Raw genomic sequence first — 21898 nt, 5'->3', positions numbered from 1 at the left:
ATAATAGTGATATGGATGCGGTGGTAGTGCTGCCCCCTGTTCCTCTCTTCAGAGTCTTTGCCTTCTACCCCATCCCAAAGCTGTGCTCCTTGCTGGAAATTGTCCTCCACTGCAAGGGAACTGCCTCACCCAGCAGCCTTACCTCAGTGGGGGCCGCCCAGCGCCAGGGGGTTCTATATGATTGACTGAGGCCTCAGTTGGAACCAGATTTTGGAGCACACTATCTCTTGGCCCAATCCTGCATTCTTCACTTCAGAAGCAACCCCAGTCCTCTTGTATGTAAATTCTTGCCTCAAAGTCTGTTTCCAGGGAACCCAATCTAAGACCAATGCTACTTCTTCAGACTGTTCCAAGATTGCATATATAAAGTCCTTTGGGAAGCAGTGTCTTTGGAGTGGGGAACGGACTTCATATTTGATAGCTGTCACTATTCTTGGCCGGTACGGCATTGCCTGAGAACATTCTCGTTTCTTTCTGATCTCATCAATCAGATAGTACTTTGAGAAAAATAATGTAATAACTAGCTCAAGGCAAAGTGACATTGTGTTAAGTTTGGTATATATCCCCCAACTCATTCTTCCTTTGCCCTGGGGCCCTTCAGGGCTGCTTCCTTCCCCACCACTTCTCCTAGCTTCCTCTCATTCAAACACAAAATTCAACCAAGTAAATCTGAAGATCTAATTCACTTTATTCAGCAAGTTGTGAATCAAGCAGCATCTCATCTAGCAAGTTAGAGGGGAGTCCCGAGGAGTTGTATAAAATGGAAGGTTGGGGGGTGGGACCAGGAAGTTAAAGCAAAACTAACTAACCAACTAACTAGGCCTGGTCACTTTCCCTTAGGAGAAGAGCAGCCTCTGGTCTTATGCAAATCCTCTCATCTTCCTTTGGGGAATGGAGAAGGCCCAAGTGCTTATTCCTGGTGCTAATCAGAACATTCCTGACTGACGAGTTAAAATTTACATTTCCCAGGGAGGTTGAAAGGCAATGGGGTTAAGTAGTAAGCCCCAGTTTGGTTACTTGGCCTAAATGATGCCATTTTTGGGCTTGTGGTTTTCTCTTTAACACCCTCTACCCATTCCAACCCTCATGTACCTTATGGTGCACACCTTCTTCTTCCCTCTGAGAAATTTGTGGGAAGGGAGAAGATTTGGTAAACTTACTCACATTGAGGTGTCATGTGTTACCACTTAGCTGCCTAAGTTATACTTCACCTGACATTCTTTCTGTGTGCCTCTGGTTTTATGATTTTTATTCTCTGTATTATGATCAGAACTGTCCTTCAGTAATTTCTGGTCTTTCGTCTGGCAAGAGATCAGTCTTTTAAAATTAGTCTTCCCAGACAAGAAATATCTTAAATAGACTCTTTTAAAATGAATGCCATTAATTGCTACTGCTATGACAAAGAAAATTTCCCCTTTTGTACTAACATTGTAAGGTGAATTGGCCTTAAAGGATGCAATTTTGCCAAACAAACAAAATGAATAAAATTCTTATTGGATTTCTAAACAATGAAGATGAAAAGGATGAAAACAGAGAATTGAAAATATAAATGTGTTAGGCAGCTCACCTTTCAAAGTCTCAGAAGCTGGGTGGATTTGGAGATGGAAAACAACCTGACAATAAAGGGTTCGTTTTTCTTTTCTTTTTTTCTTCTGGCATATGAACTCATAACGGCTAAATTTGTCTTCCACATCAGATTAGTCAGGAGTCTCCATTAAAAGTGACAGAAACCTCAACTCACATTAAGGTAAGCACGAAAGGAGATTGACCGGAAGGATCCTAGAGAAGCTGAGAAAACTCAAGAAGGAGCTGCAGGAAACAGGGCAGCTGGTGGTGCTCAGGCCAGAACTGGAGATTGGGCGCCCCCAGACTTAGTCTTCATCTTTCATCTCTGCCTGTTTGTGTCTGGTGATGTGGGGTCAAGTAGATGTCCAAGTCGTGACTTCCAGGACCTGTGAATGGGACCTCATTTGGAAAGAGGATTTTCGCAGATGATCAAGCTGAGATAATATGTTAGTTCTGTAGGGCTGCCATAACAAAGTACCCCAGACTGGGTGACTTCCACTTCCACAATTTATTTTCAAAATGTTTTGATGGCTCATCGTCTAGGATCAGGGTGTCGACAGGCTTCAAATGGCCCTTCAAAATGGTCCTCTCTTTTTACCCAGTAACTACCCTCCTAGGACTCTATTTTTAAAAAGCAATAAAACATGCTGATACAAATTTACATAAAAGATTTTCGTGACATCAGTAGTTATAAAAAATAATATAAAAAACATAATTTAAAATGATGGTTCATTCATATAATATGTGATTATATAATCATATAATATGATTAATATCATTAAAATCACATTTTTGAAGGTAATGTTCTCCATTTGTTAGAGAACATGAAAGAGGGATACAAAATCATATATATTAGTTCTCCCAATGTTAGCAAAAAGCGGGGAAGTGTGTTTCTTCTGAGGCCTCTCTCCTTGGCTGACAGATGGGGGTGTCTTTTCCCTCTGTCTTCACATGGTCTTCCCTCTGTTCAGGTCTATGTCCTGATCTCCTCTTGTTTTAATAAGGACCCTCATCATAATGGATTAGGGCCCACCTGTATATCCTCATTTTACCTTAACTATCTATTTAAAGGCCTTATCTCCAAATACAGTCCCATTGTGAGCTACTGGGCTTAGGGCTTAACATATCAATTTTGAGAGGAGCATATTTCAACTCTTAACAGATGAGGTCATTAGGGTGGGTCTTAATCCAATGATTGGTATCCTTATAAAAAATGGAAATCTGGACACAGGGACAGACAAGGATAGAGTGCAGATGATGTGAAGCCATAGGCAGCACACCGTCCACACGTAAAGGGATGCTGGGGGCTCTCAGGAGCCAGACAAGAGGCTTAAACAGATTGTCTCCCTCAGCCCTCAGAAGGAACCGACTCTGCCAACGCTTTGATTTCAGACTTGCAGCCTCCAGAGCTGGGAGACAGTACACCTCTGTGTAAGCCTCCCAGTTCATGGTACTTTGTGTTGGCAGTCCTGGGAAATGAATACATCTGGCTTAATTTCCTTTTGTAGTCAGGTGGGCTTTCTCCATGGTGGTGTGCAGGATAGCACTGACACATCATCCTTGGCCCCTCTCTCACATCCCACTTCTGGTCTTTCAGCACACTTTGCATCTCTACCTTCACAAAGGATCCAGAATCTGAAAACTCCCTCAGTACCTCCATGATCAGTCATCACCGCTTGTACACGTTACAACGATGGCCTCCTAACTGGTTTCTTTCTCCCGCTTGCCTCCCCAAGGTCACTGCTTCATAATGACTAGCCAGAATGGTTCTGAGAAAACAGAGTTCTGTTCATGTCACTGCCCAGTTCAAAGTTCTCAATGTCTCATGCAGAGAAAGTTCACAATGTCTCATGCATTGTGAACATCTTTACAATGGCTTACAAGACTCTGTGTGACCTTGTTGCTGATCCTTGTTGCTCTTCTGACCCTATCTTCCAGGACTCTGCTCCAGCCACACTGGCCTCTTCCCAGTTCTCCAGCACACCAGGTGAAGGACTGCTATCTCAGGGCCTGTTAACTGGCCAGTCCGCTGCCTGGAATGACTGTCCCCCAAATAAGAGCATGACTTGCTCTCTCTCTTCTTTCAACTCTTCTACTTAAATGTCAGTTTGCCAGGGAGTTCTACCCCGCTGCCCCACCCCCACTTATCATCCTTCTTCTCTACCTTATTTTTTCTCTTTGGTACCCATATTTACCTGCTTAATACTAGATATTTTACATATTTCTCTCTCTCGCATTGGAATGTGATAGACCTTCTAAGTGTTCGGTAACATGTAGGATGCTGTGATGACCTAGTAGCTCCTTGCCCTGAAACATTTCCTCTCTGTCTGATTAGAGTTTATCAACTTTTTTTTAAAGTTCATTTTATTTAGTTATTTTGAGGTGGGGGGGCAGAGAGAGAGAGAGAGAGAGAGAGAGAGAATAATAAGCAGGCTCTGCGCTCTCAGTGCAGAGCCTGACCTGGGGTTCAAACCCATGAATGGTGACATCATGACCTGAGCTGAAAACAAGAGTCGGATGCTCAACCAACTGAGCCACCCAGGTGCCCCTAAAGTTCTTGAACTTCTTGAAACTGTCTGATCACTGTCATCTTGAAGTGAGGGAAGAGAAGTCTGGCTCAGTGATGCCACAGGTATTACTTTACCCTGTCATGATGAACTTGTTCTGAGATTTTTGCCTTGTTCTCCGTGCAAATTCCTGCTTTGTACCCTGGTTCTGGTAACTGGTTCTGTTGCCTGTCCTGAGTCTCTAGTTCACATATGAAATCTCAGGGAAGTAAAAGGGAATTTAGAAATAATCTTGGTCCTCTTGGTCACTTTGTTGAGGTGCAGCTACAGGAAGGAACTTGCTCAAGGTCATATTCTCTGTTAAGTATTCATGAATTTATTGAACATATACTATGTGCTAGATATTTTGCTAGGCACTTGTGAGATAATAGAAAATATTAGTGTCTGCTTCCCCTCCCCCTCCACCCACTCCTTGCTCTCCCCTCCACTCTTTTCCTGTCACAGAGTTCCTAAAATCCCTTGTAATGTCCTAGATGGTAAAAGTACTAGGAGTATCTTTTGTTCTAATAATTGTTTAAAACATTTTTTATTATATATTATATATTTTTTATAACAAATTTTTTTTCATGTTTATTTATTTTTGAGAGAGAGAAAGAGAGGCAGAGCATGAGCAGGGGAGTGGCAGAGAGAGAGACACACACAGAATCAAAGTAGGCTCCAGGCTCTGTGCCGTCAGCACAGAGCTCGACGCAGGGCTTGAACTCATGAACTGAGAGATCGTGACCTGAGCCGAAGTTGGACGCTTAACTGACTGAGCCACCCAGGTGCCCCAACTAATACTTGGTTTTTGACCCTGGTTCCTGACACCAAGCTTCTAAACTTTTGAAATTTTCTGGGCGGTAGGAGTGTCTTTTGTTCTAGTGAAGAGACCTTGGGTGTGCTCCTGGATGGGGTTGGTCACCAGAAACCCAAGCCATGATTAGAAGCTCAGAATATCCAGCCCCATACCCCATTCTCCAGAGAGGGGAGAGGATCAGGAGTTAATGATCAGTCATGCCTACATGATGCCCCCACAAAATTCCCAAAAGTATGGGTTTTGGAGAGTTTCTGGGTTGGCGAACACATGGAGGTACTGGAGGGTGGTACACCTGGAAGCTCTGTGTTCCTTCCCACCTACCTTGTCCTATGCGTCTCTCCCACCTGCGTGCTCATCTGTGTCCTTTATCATATACTCTTATAATAAACTGGTCAACAGCTGGTGAACTGTTTCCCTGACTCCTGTGAACTGTTCTAGCAGTACATCCATGACATCCATGTAGCAGTACATCCATGACAAAGAGGTCATGGGAACCTGTGACTTACAGCCCATCGGTCAGAAGCACAGGTAACAACCTGAACTTGTTATTGGCACCTGAAGTGGTGTGGGGGGCAGGCAGTCTTGTAGGACGGAGCCCTTAACCTGTGGGATCTGGCACTGTCTCCAGATAGATAGTATCAGAATTGAGTTCAGTTGAACAAACCCCCAGCTGGTGTCACAGAATTGCGTGGTGTGGGGGAACCCTACGTGCCTGGTGTCAGAAGCGTTGTGAGTGTGGTAGTAGTGTGAGAATAAAGGAGGCACACAGGAGGAGGACAGAGGTTTTCCGCCTCAGCACTAGATAGGAAAGAGTGAGAAACACACAGTTCCTTCTAGGCTGGAGACCCTCATAGTTCAGTGGAGAATTTCTGTAAACAGACAATTATAAGATTGGATAAAAAAGATCAGTGATGGAGAGATGGTCAAAATGGTCAGAAGAGGACAGTGAACCAGCATCAAGAGGGTGAGAAAAGCAAAGAGGGGACAGAGTGAGGAGAGAGGGTCAGGGCTGAAGCGTCTGTCCACTTTAAACTTCACGTCATTTGTAAAGAGCCGGTCATCCACCCCTTCCCTCAAAGTGTGGTGCGTGTCCACCAGGTTCAAACCTCTGTGCCTTGCCTTGAAGATACAAACATGAGTTTGGTATCTCAAAGACCAAAGGAGGAACTTGGGAGGTTTGCAAATTTCCAAACTCCAGTCTCTGACTAGGTAAAAGCCACCCAGTTTCAAAGCAATGGGAATTCGTTTTATAGTTCCTTCTCTCTTCCTTGGGGACATAGCAAGTGACGGTGTCATTGTGCAAACTGGCTGGGACTCTGAGGCACGAGATTACATGGCAGTAGCCTCCCTTGTCAAGCGTGGCCTGCGTTTCCACGTTCAGAGCACCCTGATGTCCTTGGAGTGGGCAGGTGGCCTTTGTTCTTGCACAAGTCACTCAGACAACCAGCCCAGTTAAAGCCAACAGGTGCTCAGTCCTTTAATCTTTCAGGACACAGGCTTGGCCTTTTGTGATCAGCTAATCAGGAGTTGGCAAGCAACTGCCCAAGGATACCTTCCGGAAGAAAGCAGCTGTCAGAGTGGAGTCGGAGGCTAGTTGGAATGGGTGCATGGCCCAGCCTGTCAGGAGGCTTCTGTTTCACACCCAGTCTGGCAGTAGAGGCAGGTAAGGGTTACCATAAACTCCACAAGTAAATGATCTCTCTATTGTGGGCCTCGGTAGTCCCCCAGGGAGACTGGTATTTGTTTTTTCTATACGAAGGGGTTTGTGATATAGTAGCGTTGCTTTCTACATAACATTCAATAGTTTTTTGTTTTTTTTTTTTAATATTTTCTGGGGTGCCTGGGTGGCTCAGTCGGTTGAACGTCCGACTCCGGCTCAGGTCATGATCTCGCAGTTTGTGGGTTTGAGCCCCACGTCAGGCTCTGTGCTGGTGGCTCAGAGCCTGGAGCCTGCTTCAGATTCTGTGTCTCCTTCTCTCTCTGCCCCTCCCCCACTCACACTCTGTCTCTCTCTCCTTCAAAAGTAAATAAACATTAAATAAAAAAAATTAAAAAAATATATATATTTTTAAAGATTATTTATCCTGAGAGAGCATGCATACAAACTTGAGCATGAGTGGGGGAGGGGCAGAGGGAGAGCAAGAGAGAATCCCAAGCAGGCTCCACCCTCAGCATGGACCCTGACACGGGGGCTCAGTCTCGAGAACTGTGAGATCATAACCTGAGCTGAAATCAAGAGTCGGATGCTTAACCGATGAAGCCACCCAGGTACCGCCATACATTCAACTTTTAAGGGCTTTGACATCTAACCCTCCACCCCACGCCTGATGAGTAATTCAAGGAGACATTACTCTGAGGTTTAGTAAGGTGGGGGATTAAGAATTGACTAGTGAATTTAGCAATTTTGCCACTGGTGACCTTGCCAACAGTAGTTTCAGTGAACTGGAAAGGTCCCAAATTGATTGGAATGGGTTCAAGAGATTATAGGCAACTCTTCTGAAGAGCAAAAACAGACCAGAGAATTGGGATAGATCAGGAGGATGGTATGGGGTTAAGAGTGGATTTTTTTAAAAATGGAAGAAATCACAATGTATGTATGTGTGCTGGTTGGAACGGTCCAGTAGAGGCAAAAGTGATGATGTGAGAAAGAGGGGGGCGGGTATGGCTAGAGAGATGTCCTTGAACAAGAAAGAGGGCAAGAACTTTTTAGTGATGCGGTACAGCTGTGTAGGTCAAGTTTTCCTTGACCCTCTCAGGGTCCCTGGCTGAGTCTGAAAACCTGACACAGACAGATTAGCAGAAGAAAAGCATACACATTGATTTACTGTAAGTTTTATGGGACATGGGCACCTTCATACGGAAATGAAGACCTGTAGAAATGGTTATACCTGAGGGTTTTGCACAAGGTTTGATGAAGAGGGAGCAGGACTGTAGAAATATCATCGGACAAAGGGTATAAAGTAAGTGTAGTCACTGTGGGGAAACTTGGCAAGGCCTGTTTGTGTGCATTCTTCTGGGTAGCACTCCCGTCCTGGAGAGAAGGATGCTACTTTCCTTCTGGTATACAAAGGACATTTCTCACAAGAGGATCTTATGATGTGCTTCGGGAGAGAAGGCGAGGGGAATGTCAGAGAACTTCCTGCTCCTGCCGTTTCCCCAAACTCCTTCAGCTTAAGATACTCAATATGCCAAACTGCCGTATTTTGGGCTACTGTGCTCTGAATCCTACTAGCTGGATCTTAAGCACAGATATTATTAAATACTAAATTATATAAATTTACAATTAAATGAACTATATTTAAAAAGGTAATAGGTATTCCAAACCCAGCCCTTCCAAATTGCATTACAGTCACCATTAACTTTATTTATTTATTTATTTATTTATTTATTTATTTATTTAAATGTTTATTTATTTTGAGAAAGAGAGAGAGAGAGAGAGAGAGAGCATGAGGGCGGGGCCAGAGAGAGAGAGGGAGAGAGAGAATCTTAAGCAGGCTACACACCCAGCATGGAGCCCAACACGGGGCTCAATCCCATGACCCTGGGATCATGACTTGAGCTGAAATTAAGTCGGTTGCTTAACTGTCTGAACCACCTAGGGGCCCCTCACCATGATCTTTAAAGAAGGATTTTTTTGAGTATAGTTGACACAGTGTTACATTAGTGTCATGTGTACAACATAGTGATTTAACTTCTCTATACCTTATGCTATGCTCATCACAAGTGTAGCTATCATTTGCCACCATACATTATTGTTACAATATCATTGACTATATTCCTTGTGCTGTACCTTTTATTATGGTGACTTACTCATTCCTTAACTGGAAGCCTATATCTCCCATTCCCCTTCACCCATTTTGCCCATCCCATCCCCACCCACCCACCCCCACTTTGCTCTGGCAACCATCAATTGGTTCTTTGTATTTATAGGTCTGATTCTGCTTTTTTAACTTGTTTATTAATTTTTGTTTAGATTCCACAATGAGTGAAATTATATAATTGTCTTTCTCAGTCTGACTTATTTCACTTAGCATAATACTCTGTAGGTCCATCCATGTTGTCTCAAATGCCACAATCTCATTTTTTTTTTTTTTATGGCTGCATGATATCCCTGTGTGTGTGTGTGTGTACATGGCACATCTTCCTTATCCATTTGTCTATTGATGCACGCTTAGGTTGCCTCCTTATATTGGCCATTATAAATAATGCTGCAATAAACATAGGGTGCATATATCTTTCTGAGTTAGTGTTTTCATTTTGTTTGAGTAAATACCCAATAGTGGAATTATTGGATCATTTGGTATTTCTTTTTAATGTATGTTTATTTGTTTATTTATTTGAGAGAGAGAGAAAGACAGAGGGTGAAGAAGGGGAGGGGCAGAGAGAGAGGGAGACAGAATTCAAAGCAGACTCCAGGCTCTGAGCTGACAGCACAGAGCCCATTGTGGTGCTCCAACTCACAAACTGTGAGATCGTGACCTGAGCTGAAGTCAGATGCTCAACCGACTGAGCCACCCAGGCCCCCCAATATGGTATTTCTACTTTTAATTTTTTGAGGAACCTCCACACTGCTTTCCACAGTAACTGCACCCATTCACATTCCCACCAACAGTGTATGTACCATGCTGTTTTGATTACTATAGCTTTGTAGTAGATCTCGAAATCTGGAATTGTGATACCTCCAGGCTTGTTCTTATTTATCACGTTTGCATTGGCTCCATTAACTATGTTCTTGCAGTTATGTCTACTACATGTGGATTGTGGAAATGCCACCACTAGTGCCTTCCTGCACTTGTCTTCCTAACCCCACGTTTTGTGACATCACATTGGTAGTTTGAAGTTGGCCATGGTGGGAGTATTTACACAGCAGAAACTGCAATTGTTAGCAGTCATGGCCTTGTCTGGGTTGTTTTTTAATGTTTATTTATTTTTTGAAAGAGAGAGAGAAAGAGAGAGAGAGAGGGAGAGAGAGAGAAAGAGTGATCGGGGGAGAGGCAGAGAGAGTGAGTGAGTCACAGAATCCAAAACAGGCTCCAGGCTCTGAGGTGTCAGCACAGAGTCCAATGCAGGGCAAGACAACAAGATCACGACCTGAGATGACTGACGACCTGAGACGACTGTAGACTGAGCCACCCAGGGGTCTCTGGTGTTTTTTTTTTTTTAAAGGAGAGCTGTTGGTTAACCATTTGCTAGCCCACTGCTGGATTCAGTGGTCAAGTGGAGAAACTGGCCCCAAACTAAGTGCTGGCGGTTCACACACAAGAATAGGAGAGAGAGGCGCCTGGATGGGCCCAGTCAGTTAAGAGTTGGACTCTTGATCTCAGCTCAGGTCTTTTTTTTTTTTTTTTGTCGGCTCAGGTCTTGATCTCAGGGTCATGAGTTCAAGCCCTGTGTTTTTGCTGGGAGTGGAGCCTACTTAAAACAAAACGAAACAAAACAAAAAGTAGGAGAGAAGGCAGGGCATTTGGACAGGTGGGTAGATAGATGTGGTAGAGGCAGGTTTCCGATTTACTAAGTGAAAAAGGAAGCAAGGTAGTCGCCTGAGAATAAGGTTGGGAAGTGTTGGGGGTTTGAGGTGAGAAGACTGTGGGACAGTTAGTGGATTAGAGAAATGGAGGTGTTTTTTTTTTTTTTTTTTTTCTTTTTTGTCCACCATTAAAAGGCCCCTGGAGGTTAGTGGTTATGAACTTAAAAGGAGGCCTGTTATATTGGGTGTAGATTTGCCTCCAGTCTCTTGCAGGGGTGGGAGTGAAGCTGTGAGTAATGGAGAGCTGGATTTACCCAAGTGTAAGATTTGTAACACCAGTATGACTGTGCGTGTCGGTGGCCAGCGAGATTATAAATTTGTAAATGTCAGAGTCACCACCTCAGAGACCTTCCTCATTCATGCTAGCTAACATCGGGCCCCAGTCCCATAACCTTAATCCCTTATCCTGTCTGTTTTCCTATTTTGTTCATTGGATGTTACATAGCCGGGCTCACTCATCCCACCTGACAGCAGGGCCCATGCCTGCCACAGTGCTTGGCGCGGAGTAGCTTTCCAGGAATATGTTGACTAACTTATTGAGTAAGTGTATTCACTTGCTCGTTCTTGCAAAATCTGTACAGGTCAGTGAAAAGCGGTCATATTCTTTTCGTGCGTCTTTGTAGCAACAAAGGCTTCATGGTGTTTCAACTTTAAGGAGCATAGGAATTTCCTTACAGCGCCGGACGTGCCAAGCCACCATTATTTCCCGAACACTCCCTGGGGATACGGGCAATTTTTACCGAATTTGAGACCCAATTTACAGCTTTTGAGGCGGCTGCCGGGATCGTGTGAGTCACGCAGTCGCTGACCTTTGTCACACCAGACTCAGCAACACGGAGGGGGGTTAGATTACAAGCCAATCTCAGAGGGCGGGTGGTTGTTTCCGTATTTACGATCCTTTTCTTAGGGCTGCTGAGTGCGAGGCTCAGGGGCGGGACGGCACCGGAGCTCAGGGCCAGGCCGCGCGGCGCGGAGCGGTGGGGTCACGGGCCCTGCAGGCAGGGCGGGCCGCTTCAGGTGCGCGCGGGCCCCAAGCCGCCGCAGCTGCTCCCCTCTCCCCGCCGCCCACACACCGCGGGGCGGAAGGGGGCGGGGCGCGATCGCCTGTCCGTTTCTCCGGGGGGGGGGGACAATAAAGTTTCGAAAGTTTGAAAAGGCAGGAAAAAAAAAAAAACAAAAAACCCTCGCCCCTTCGGCGGGGCGGGTGTGGACGCCTGCGGCCCGGGGCGAGCCCGGCGCCCGGCGCGCGGGGATGGGGGTCACGGTGGACGTGCGCCAGGTGTACAAGTACCCCTTCGAGCAGGTGGTCGCCAGCTTCCTCCGAAAGGTACCCGCCCACTCCGGCCCGGACGCGCGGCACCCGGGAGCCCTGGCCCAGCCGTCCGCGCTCGGGGCGCCCGGCCCTGTCCGGGCCCCCGCCCCGACCCCCCGCGGGAGTCCCCCCCACCCCTCCCCTTCTCGCGCTCCAGCTGCGGGGTTCGCCTCGGGATATGCAGGGCGGGGGTGGGAGTGGATTTCCTCGAGGGCTCCCCTTCGTGGTGCGCGGCGCCACGTTCACACCCTGTCCTGGAGTGGCAGGGAACGCAAGTTCTGGAGCCTGCTTGAGGCCGCACAGGACTTGTGGATCTTTCTAGTACCTCATGGACCCCTTAAAAGCTAGTGGGGACCGTGGAAGCCATCACCCTAGGTTTCCCAGCATTGTGGCTCTATCATCACAGTGGAGGTGGCTGTGGGAGACTTGGGGCAGATTGCTTACCCTCTCTGTGCCTTGGTTTTGTGATCTGTGAAATGGGGACATAATAGTACTAAGTGAAAGGGTTAGTTGCGAGGACTCAAGTGAGATAATTCATGGAAAGTCACTGATGGAAGGCCTCTAAAGTGTTGTAGTTGTTTGTGCTGCTCTAACCCCACCCCAGTCTCGGTGTTCAGTGGCCCTCTTTTCTCAGGGCTCCTCCGAGGACTGTGCTCATGGTAATAGAAGGGGAAATTTCGTTGAGAAATTGAAAGCACCCAGGCCAGGGAGCTGGGACTCCTGCACTCTTGTCTGTCTCTGCCTTTAGTTCCTTCACTTGGTCAAGCGTCTCTTCTCTTTAGACGCACTTTCTGCTTCTAAGAGTGTTGTATCAGAAGATATTTTAGGTTCCCCTTCAGCTTTCATGTTCTTAGACAAGGTTTGCCAGACTTGTAACTTGCCTTGGGTAGCAGCCACCAAGCAGTGCACTCCTTATACAACCCCCAAGCCATCAAAGGGAGATAAGGGGAGAGGAAGTTAAATTTTTTTAAATTAATGTTTGTTTATTTTTGAGAGAGCACGCGTGCGCGAGCAGGACAGCGGGGGGGGGGGGGGGGGGGGGGGGGTGGGGGGAATGAGTGCAGATAAAGAATCTGAAGCAGGCTCCAGGCTCTGAGCTTTCAGCACAGAGCTCAACCCTGGGCTTGGATTCATGAATGACAAGATCATGACCTGAGCTGAAGTCAGTCGCTCAATGGAGTGAGCCACCCAGGCTCCCGAGGAAGTTAATTTTTTAAGTGATAAGACCTGACCTTCACATGAGGAGGTGATACAGTTTGGGACCCAAGCCGAGGATTGTAGGACTCTGGGTAACATGGTGTTGCCATAGAAGTCTTTTTTGGGGGAGAATGTCAGCTTGTTGATAGATCTTCAGTATCTAGAATAGTGCCTAACAGCTAGTAGGTGCTCACTAAAAATCGGATAACTGATGAATGACTAAATGAATGAAAGCTTGAATTGTGGATCTAGTGTAGACTTTGCCTTAGGCCACACTTCTGGGCCCAAAAGAGAAACAGCCAACTCTCCCTTAAAAAAAAAAAAATATTTTTTTATGTTTATTTACTTTTGAGAGAGAGGGAGACACAGAATCTCAAACAGGCTCCAGGTTCCGAGGTGTCAGCACAGAGCCTGAAGTGGGGCTCAAACCCACAAACTGTGAGATCATGACCTGAGCTGAAGTCAGACACTCAACTGACTGAGCCACCCAGGCACCCCAACAACTCTCCATTTTTTCTTAGGAAGTTGGGAGTGTGGATTCTTTAATGCCACTGCTCCCTTGGAATGCCTTCTGGATTGCACTCCTCAGGAGCTGATCTTTGCCTTGTCAGACCTGGAAGGGCACTTGATCCAGATCAAAATCATTGACTATCTTCTCCAGCATTGGATAGTTACTGCTGCACATCTCTTTTTCTCTCATTAGACTCATGCCTGCAGAAGCACATAGCACAATGACATGCTCTCTTTTAGAGAGTATTGTTCATGTGGTCATGCTTCTGGGCTAAAAGCTTTTCTTCTGTATACTGGGCTCGGTGCTAGGACACAACAGATAGACCCTCTTTTCATGGGGCTGATGGTGTCTAGTAAGTGAGGCTGACGTTAATAAATGGCCAACAGATGAATACATACTTAAAATTGATGATATGTATTTACAGAGAAAGTTTATGTTACTGGGACCAAATATAGCGGGGAAGGCCTGCTAAGGTCCCGCACGGTGGCCATGAGGAAAGGCTTTGTCAAACAAATGGCCTGTGTGAAATGATGGCTGATGTGTGAGTAGGACTTTCTCAGGCAAGAAGAGAGGGGGACGAAGTGCTTTCATACATTATCGTATTTACCTCTTCCAGCAGCTGCAAGCAGTTAGGACTGACTTCCATTTCATTACGTAGAAAACCTGAGATTCAGAGGATTTGAGAATCTTTTCCAAGTTCCCATGGCCAGCAGCTGGGAGAGCCAAGATTTCAGCACATCTGAATCCTAAGTCTATACCCCTAGTCCCCCAGGCTGTGCTGCCTTCCACATAATAGGCATTCCGATGACTAGTGAGGGGATAAAATGTTCCAGAATCATCTTTGCTGTGCTCTTTATCCAATTTCAGTTTTCTTCTATCTATTCTCAGGACTTATTTTATCTTGGTGGACCCGTTGTGCCTGATGTAGGGGTATAGCTTTGATGTGTGGTACAGTGAGAGAATATAGTGTCTCAGGTTTCTGTTGCTGTGTAACAAATCACCCCTGTGATGCAGTGGATTAAAGCAGTGGTAGACCTTTCATTCTCATAATTCTGTTGACTGGGCTCAGCTGGGTGGTTTTTGTGTGCCAGTGTCTTATAGCTGAAGTCACTTAGCTGCATTCAGTTACAGTGTGGAAGATTTCTTGTAAAAAACTTGGCAAAGTGCCTGGCACATAGTAAATAAGGACTGAGGAGGATATTTTGGAAGGTAGGGTTTCAGGGAAAGGAGAACATTTTCAGAAAAGACCTAGCAGTGGAATGATGTAAGCACTGCAGATGATACTACACTTCCATTCTTTCTTTTTTTTAAATTTATTTTTAAAAAATATTTATTTATTTTTGAGAGAGAGAGAGAGAGAGAGAGAGAGAGAGAGTGCGAGCAGGGGAGGGGCAGAGAGAGAGGGAGACACAGAATCTAAGGCAGGCTCCAGGCTCTGAGTTGTCAACACAGAGCTCAGTGCAGGGCTTGAACTCATGGACTGTGAGATCATGACCTGAGCTGAAGTCAGACGCTCAACCGGCTCAGCCACTCCTGAGCCCCATACACTTCCATTCTATATTCACAAAGCACTCCTTCAGAGAGTGCCTTAGAGATCCCTGGAAGGGGCTATGTGAGTCACTAAATTATGAGATGTCAATAAATCCGTTTGCTGTGAGAATTTTCGCCTTACATTACTTGAAGCCATGAACTGGAAGTCAGTAGATGGATGGCCATCATTGTGCCTTCCCCTTTAAAAGCAGTTTTTGGGTGGCCTAGGGACACAGTTTTCACCAGTCTGTATCAGACTCTAGTGCAAATTAAGAAGAGGTATCATCTAAAGGCAGTCAGAGAAACATAAATATATGACTTCACTCATAGGTGGAATTTAAGAAACACAACAATAAACACAGAGGAAGGGAAGGAAAAATAAGAGAAAAAGAGAGGGAGGCACACCGCAAGATACTCTTAATTACAGAGAACAAACTGAGTGTTGCTGGAGGGGTGTGGGGTGGGGGGATGGTCTAAATGGGTGATGGGCATTAAGGAGGGCACTTGTTGGGATGAGCACTGGGAGTCATATGTAAGTGATGAATCACTAAATTAGACTCCTGAAACCATTATTACACTCTATGTTAACTAACTTGGATTTAGATAAAATCGAAGAAAAAGAAAGAAAGAAAGAGGCACCATCTTAGTGGTCGACCCCACGAGCTCCCAGTAAATGGGGCTAGTGGAAAGTAAATGGGGGCATTTATGCAAATTAGCAAGAATGGCTGTTACCCAATCAGGCTCTTGGGGTAACCATAGAAATTGAGTAGGGCTGAGTGGGAGTTCCTGGCAAAGCTTTATTGGGTTGGCTCTAGCAGAAGGGAGACAGCCCAGGGTCTGTAGGCTGGGTTCCCAAGGAGAGGTCTGGGAGGGTTTTAAGGAGGCCTAGGCTGAAAAGGGTGATGTCCAAATGTGTAGGGGTGGGTTTTTTTTTTTTTTTGTTTTTTTTTTTGGGGGGGGGGGGGCTTGTGCAGTTAAAGTTCAGTGCTTCTTGCTTCCTCTTGAGTTGCGTGTCTAATTAGCGTGTTAAGTTCCTATCCCTGGGTGATTTTTAGTATTATAATAAGGGGAAAACTCAGTGGAAATTCATCACTGGGTCTATCTTGGCTCAGGTGGTTGGGTTTTCACAGGGGAGTGTCCATCACTTTTGGTGCTGGAAAGTTAGCACAGTGTCTGAACTGGATCAGACTCGCTGAAAACTGGGTCATGGGCTTGTTTGGAGCTTGGGGCTTCTGGCATTTGGCCTTAGTTTCTGATGGCAAGCAGCACCTGCAGACATTGCTAGAAGACTGGGTTATTGTGGCTTCTTAGCCATTTCCTGGGTGTGGGGGCCCAAGTCTGGTGCCTGTTCTGTCTCAGCACTCCTTCCTCTAGGTGGCTGTAGCCCTGTGCCCACCGGCCTGCTAGATTGGAAGACCTTGTGCAGTGAGCAACATGCACAACTCTATACAGCAAACCTGCTGTCTTAATTTCATATCTGTGAAACAGCAATGCCACGTACCTTACCACCTATCTCCTAGGAGTGTTGTGAGGATCAAATGTGTAACAGTCTGACAAGCGTTAGCTTTTTACAAGTGTAAGATACTAAGAATGATCTTTTTGGCTAAACATACTTTTATATTTCTTTTAGTCTGTATGTATTTTTTTTTCAAAGGAAGGCACTTGGCAGAAGGGACAATCATATGAGGATCTCTGGGAAGCATTTAATCTGATTTTTCACAATGGTATGTTTGAAGCTGCTTCAGCACTGAGAATGTTCTATTTTAAATAGAGTCTACTGATCTACGTCTTTTGGTATGTTAGGACTTGCCTTCCAAGTTATAATATACTACTATTTTTAAAACCTGAGGAATGTTTGCTCTTCTTACACCTGCCTGTTGGATACCACAGGCAAAATATTAGCTACATGCTTTCAAAGCTAAGTGGTACCTTGAAAACAAACACCGCAGAGTACTCTTTGTTCATAGAATATAGTGTTTCCCAATGAACTCTTATGTAGGTATGCTATGAAACCCAAAATGGTTTATTTATCAGATGCTAAACTGTAGTTTCAATGAGGTATATTGTCAGTGTGCCTGATAGTGTATTTAGGTTTCTTTCTTTGTATGATCTCTTACCTTTCTAGGTCTTATCACTTATACCTGTTTCCTTTTCTTTATTTAAAACCAGCTACAAAGAGAACACAAAGTTGCATGGATGAGTGTAGCAGTCTAGAAGCTCACTCATCTCTAACAAGCTCACGCCAGTCTGTTTACTGAGCTTGGGTTCACCAGCTAGATTCAAACACTTGTTCAGTTTTGTGTATTTGAAACTTAAAGTTATTAAAAAGGACCCAGAGGGCCTTTGTGTTGACTGGATTTTCTTGTTTATTCTCAAATAAGGCCAGAGACATTAAGAGTTTTTTGTACTATAGAGTTGTTCAGGTTAATTTTCTTTCTGTGCTGTAGGCCAAAGAATCATTGTGAATAGAGTGTGAGGTTCATGGGCTTACACTCTACCATTTATTCCTCATGCATCACAAGTACCTAAAGAGATCCTGGAACATAGTAGGTGCTCACCAAATCCTTGCTGAGTGGATAAGGAAATGCACTATTCAGGAATTTGGCCCTATGTGATTTCACACTGAAGTTGTTGTGGGTCTCAGTAACATGTCCTTACTTAGGGTATTGTAATAAAATGGACAGATCAAAATAATTTCTTTGCTTCAACACAGCGGCCTCGGGTTTTATTTATTCTCGCCAGGAGCCTGATGTGCTGAACAAATGGTTTGAGTGTTTACCCTTACACTCATAAAGGCGATTTATGAATGGCTATTTCCATTTAGAGTAGAAAGTTGATTGGGCAATTAATAATGTTTCCATTTCTGATCCTATCTTTTCTCCCTTGCAAATCTGACACTTAGTTGTGTAGAACATCTCTTCCTGCAGAGCTCCTGAAATACTTGGGGTAAACCCATATTTCCAAAATCCATGTTTTGATGAATGATAAGCCTCGTTTAACATAATGGTTGTTTATCTTTTTACTTATGCTGTAATAGTCTTTCTTTTATCTTCCTATCCTCAATTCTCCTAGAAGAAGATTAGGTACAACACGAAGCAGAATGGTGCAAACAGGAAGAGTACGGGCTCTGACATCAGCCGGGGGGACCGAGTGCTTCTAGCTGTGTGAGTTTGGGCAAGTCAGCTCTTTTTCTATGCCTCGGTTTCCTCATCTCCAGAGTAAGATTATAGTCACTGTGTTCTGGAATTGTTGGGGGAAATTAAGAGGATAACACACATAGTTGCATGCATTGGCACACAGTAGGTGCTTTTGAAGTACAGTACTTGTTAAAAATCTTGAGAGTAATACTAACAATAATAATTTCTTACATTTATTCCATGAACCTGAAAATAAAAAGCTGAGAGGAGTAGTCTGCAGAAACCTTTACCAACTTGGAGTAATAAAGAGAAGAAAGAACAGGAATAAAGGTGCACATTTGAATTCTGACTTGTTTTTTAAATGTTATTTAAATCATAAACTGTACTTGGAAACTTACCTATTGGTGGTTGTGGCTTAATAAGTTTATAAAAGGTAGGATGATTCTTAACTGTTAAAGTACTGGTAGTAAAACTTTTCCTAGGTCTACTAATGGGCACTTATAGTAAGTTTGTGCATCTTTTTGCCTCTAGGAGATGAGATAAATAAAACATGGCCCCAGCCCTCAAGGGGACAGAGGAAATACATTAATTTTTGTGATAAATGCTTTCTCAGGGTCATGTTACAGATACAGAGTGTGAGGAAAGGATCCTATCTTTTTAAATAATATTTTATTTTTAAGTAATCTCGACACCCACCATGGGGTCGAACTCACAACCCTGAGATCACACACTCCACTGACTGAGCCAACCAGGCACCCCATTTTTAATTATTAATCTATGAGAGCTTTTAGAGTGCTTAGAAAGACTTTGTTGCCTTTTCAAAAATGTCAGTACTCTCTAGTACTTTCCGGACTCAATGCCTTCCCTAATGCTAGTAGGGAGGGATTGTCAGGAGTTCTTGTCACATGGACTCTGAATTGGGAAAGTATGAGCTTTGAAGTTTTATTCTAGGAAAAGAAATATCTTTTAATGATTTTTATTTTATTTATTTATTAAAAAAATTTTTTTTATGTTTATTTTTGAGAGAGACAGAGTGTGAGTCGGAGAGGGGCAGAGAGAGAGAGAGGAGACACAGAATGCGAAGCAAGCTCCAGGCTCTGAGCTGTCAGCACAGAGCCCGATGTGGGGCTCGAGCCAAAGTCGGATGCTCAGCCGACTGAGCCAGGTGCCCCTGTTCTAATGATTCTTTTTTTTTTTTTTTAATTTTTTTTAACGTTTTTTTATTTTTGAGACAGAGACAGAGCATGAATAGGGAAGGGTCAGTGAGAGAAGGAGACACAGAATCTGCAACAGGCTCCAGGCTCTGAGCTGTCAGCACAGAGCCTGACGCGGGGCTCGAACTCACGGACCGCGAGCTCATGACCTGAGCCAAAGTCGGACGCTCAACTGACTGAGCCACCCAGGTGCCCCTCTAATGACTGTTAAATCATCACCGACATATATTTAGTTTGAAGATGGATACTAGGAGTATGCTTTAATACCACACCACAGTAAATTGCAAGATAAGCACTGAAGTCCTGAAACTGAGTTTTAAAAAATGTAGCCTTTCATTCTTCATCAGCAAGAAACTGCTACTGTTTATTGAGAACCTGCATGATGCCAGGTGTTACACTTTACATAAAATTGTTCCCTTTAATTTCTGTGACAACTCTCTGAGATGGATTTTTCCCCCTATTTTCACAGATGGAGAAACTAAGGCAGGCTGAGATTAAAGCATTTTGCCCAAGACTCTTCACAGATGGGTTTCAGACTGAAGTCTCTGGGGTTTTAAAACTCAATTGTTTCCAACAGTCTGTATTTTCATTTTAACTTTGTTTTTTATTTCTTAAGTTTTCATTTAGAAATACAGTTGACCCTAAACAACATGATGTTTAGGGACACTGGCCCCCACACAGTTGAAAATCTGCATCTATGTGACTTTAGACCCCCCCCCCCTCAAATTTAACTACTAGTAGCCTGCTGTTGACTGTAAACCTTACAGATGAAATGAACAGTCAATTAACACATATCTTGTATGTTATATATATATATATATATATATATATATATATATATATATATTATATACTGTATTTTGATGGTTGGAGAGCTAGAGAAAAAAATGTTGAGAAAGGCATAAGAAGAGAAAATGCATTTACAGTACTGTCCTGATTGGAAAAAAAACCCACATGGAAGTGGCCCCACACTGTACAAACCCCTGTTGTTCAAGGCTCAACTGTAATTTGACTTAAAAAATGTTGCAAAACAAAGAATTCCAGGGTAGCCTTTACCCAGCTTCCCCAAACCACTGTATAGTTTTTAAAGCCAGGGAATTAGCATCGATAAAATGTTAACTGATCTACAGACTTTATTCAGATTTGGCAGTAGTCAACTAATAGCATTTTTTCCAGTCTAGGAGTCAGTCCAGGATCCCACATTGCATTTAGTTGTCCTGTCTTAGTCTCCCCCAGTGTGGGACAGATCCTCTATTTTTTTAAATTTCCAGACCGACCCTGGCACTTTTGGAAGAGTACTGGTTGGTTATTTTGTAGACTTTTTATCTTTAAATGCATCTGGTTTATGTATGCATTTGATGTTGAGATACGAGGCTTTTCCTTTGTGTCACAATTATAAGCTATTTCTGTCAAAGAAACTTCACTGTGTCATTGCCAATTATTAGGACATTTTTGAATGAAGAAAGGTGATGTGACGTCATTGGCCCAGGCAGAATGGCCTTGCGTGTCCTCTGGTGGTCCATCGCCCCGGCTCCAGAGACGGCAGCATCATGGGCTGTGTGTCTGCTTGTCCTTTGTTCTTTCTGCTTCATCATCCCATTGTCCTGAAAGGCCCATGCACAAGCATTCAGAAATTTATTGACTTAAAAATGTTTTGTCCTTGAACATTGAAATTTTGACTAATCGATGATTCATTTGATCTTTGTATAAAATCAACTTTGCTTTCCTCTAAGATAGACTATTGCATGTAGGTCATAAAGGAAACTTGGCACAGTCCCTGGTGATGTTTTTGTTTAACTAAAATGCCACATCTCTTTTCTGCAGCTCCCCTGCTTTGCATGTGGATGTTTGGAAGCAGCCTGAGGAGCAAAGATTCTCATAATGCTTATGAAACAGAAATGTTAACATACAGACTTATTTTAGGTCCTCTTGGCCTTTGTAGGACTAATACAGCTCTGTCGCTGAGTTGCTTCCTTGTGCTCTCTTGGATGCCATTTAGAAGTTGGTACACAATGGCTCCTTTGGAGGTCATTGACTCTTTTTTGGGAGGGGGTATTATAAAAGGCAGGCATTAACTTCTGAGCCTTTGGAAAGTTGGTATTTTAAAAAGTCCTTACTCTTAACAGTAGGCTTTATGAAAGCTTGTATAATTTTCCCTTGTAAGTAAGAAAGGTAAATAACCATATCGTCATGAAACTCTTCCCACAAATATAGTGACTGTTAATTCCTGTAACTGGATGGACTCCATTTTTTGGCCTCTCACTTTTCATAGCTCTGTGTTTGTCTTAATGTGTATTTTCTTTTTTTACCCAGTATTTTGCAGTTTTTGGCCTCTAACCTTTTATTTATTTACTTATTTAGGCCTCTTACCCATTGCTGTGTAAAAAGTATTGAAAGCAAGGTATATGACAATGTAGAAGAGTCTCCATTTTACCCTTGTTAGACTGTGGTATTTGCAATAGATTTGTATCTCAGGAAAAGGAAAAGGAGTTAGTTTACACATTTGGTAAAGAAAGTAAACTCATGAGTAGGTTCAAAATG

The 21898-nt window shown here is 43.8% G+C and overlaps 1 protein-coding gene across 3 annotated transcripts in view; it reads left to right on the top strand.

Annotated features, from left to right (window-relative positions):
- The first annotated feature begins 11172 nt into the window (after window positions 1-11172).
- PRELID2 (PRELI domain containing 2) overlaps window positions 11173-21898 on the top strand; it is a 69969-nt gene continuing 59243 nt past the window's right edge. Inside the window, exons 1-3 of one of the 3 annotated variants that reach the window (XM_049648539.1) lie at window positions 11699-11783; window positions 18079-18170; window positions 18404-18473. Coding sequence is in view for 1 of the 3 variants with exons in the window: in XM_049648538.1 (XP_049504495.1) it covers window positions 11709-11783 (75 nt within the window). In the remaining 2 variants the exon portion in view is untranslated. Of the gene's footprint in view, window positions 11784-16005; window positions 16731-18078; window positions 18171-18403; window positions 18474-21898 lie in introns of those variants that run through there. The other 2 variants (XM_049648541.1, XM_049648538.1) reach the window with 2 other exon arrangements.

This window comes from Panthera uncia, assembly GCF_023721935.1.
Source record: "Panthera uncia isolate 11264 chromosome A1 unlocalized genomic scaffold, Puncia_PCG_1.0 HiC_scaffold_17, whole genome shotgun sequence".
Taxonomy (NCBI): domain Eukaryota; kingdom Metazoa; phylum Chordata; class Mammalia; order Carnivora; family Felidae; genus Panthera; species Panthera uncia.
The sequence above is the reverse complement of the archived record's forward strand: the minus strand, read 5'-3'. Positions and strand labels throughout refer to the sequence as shown.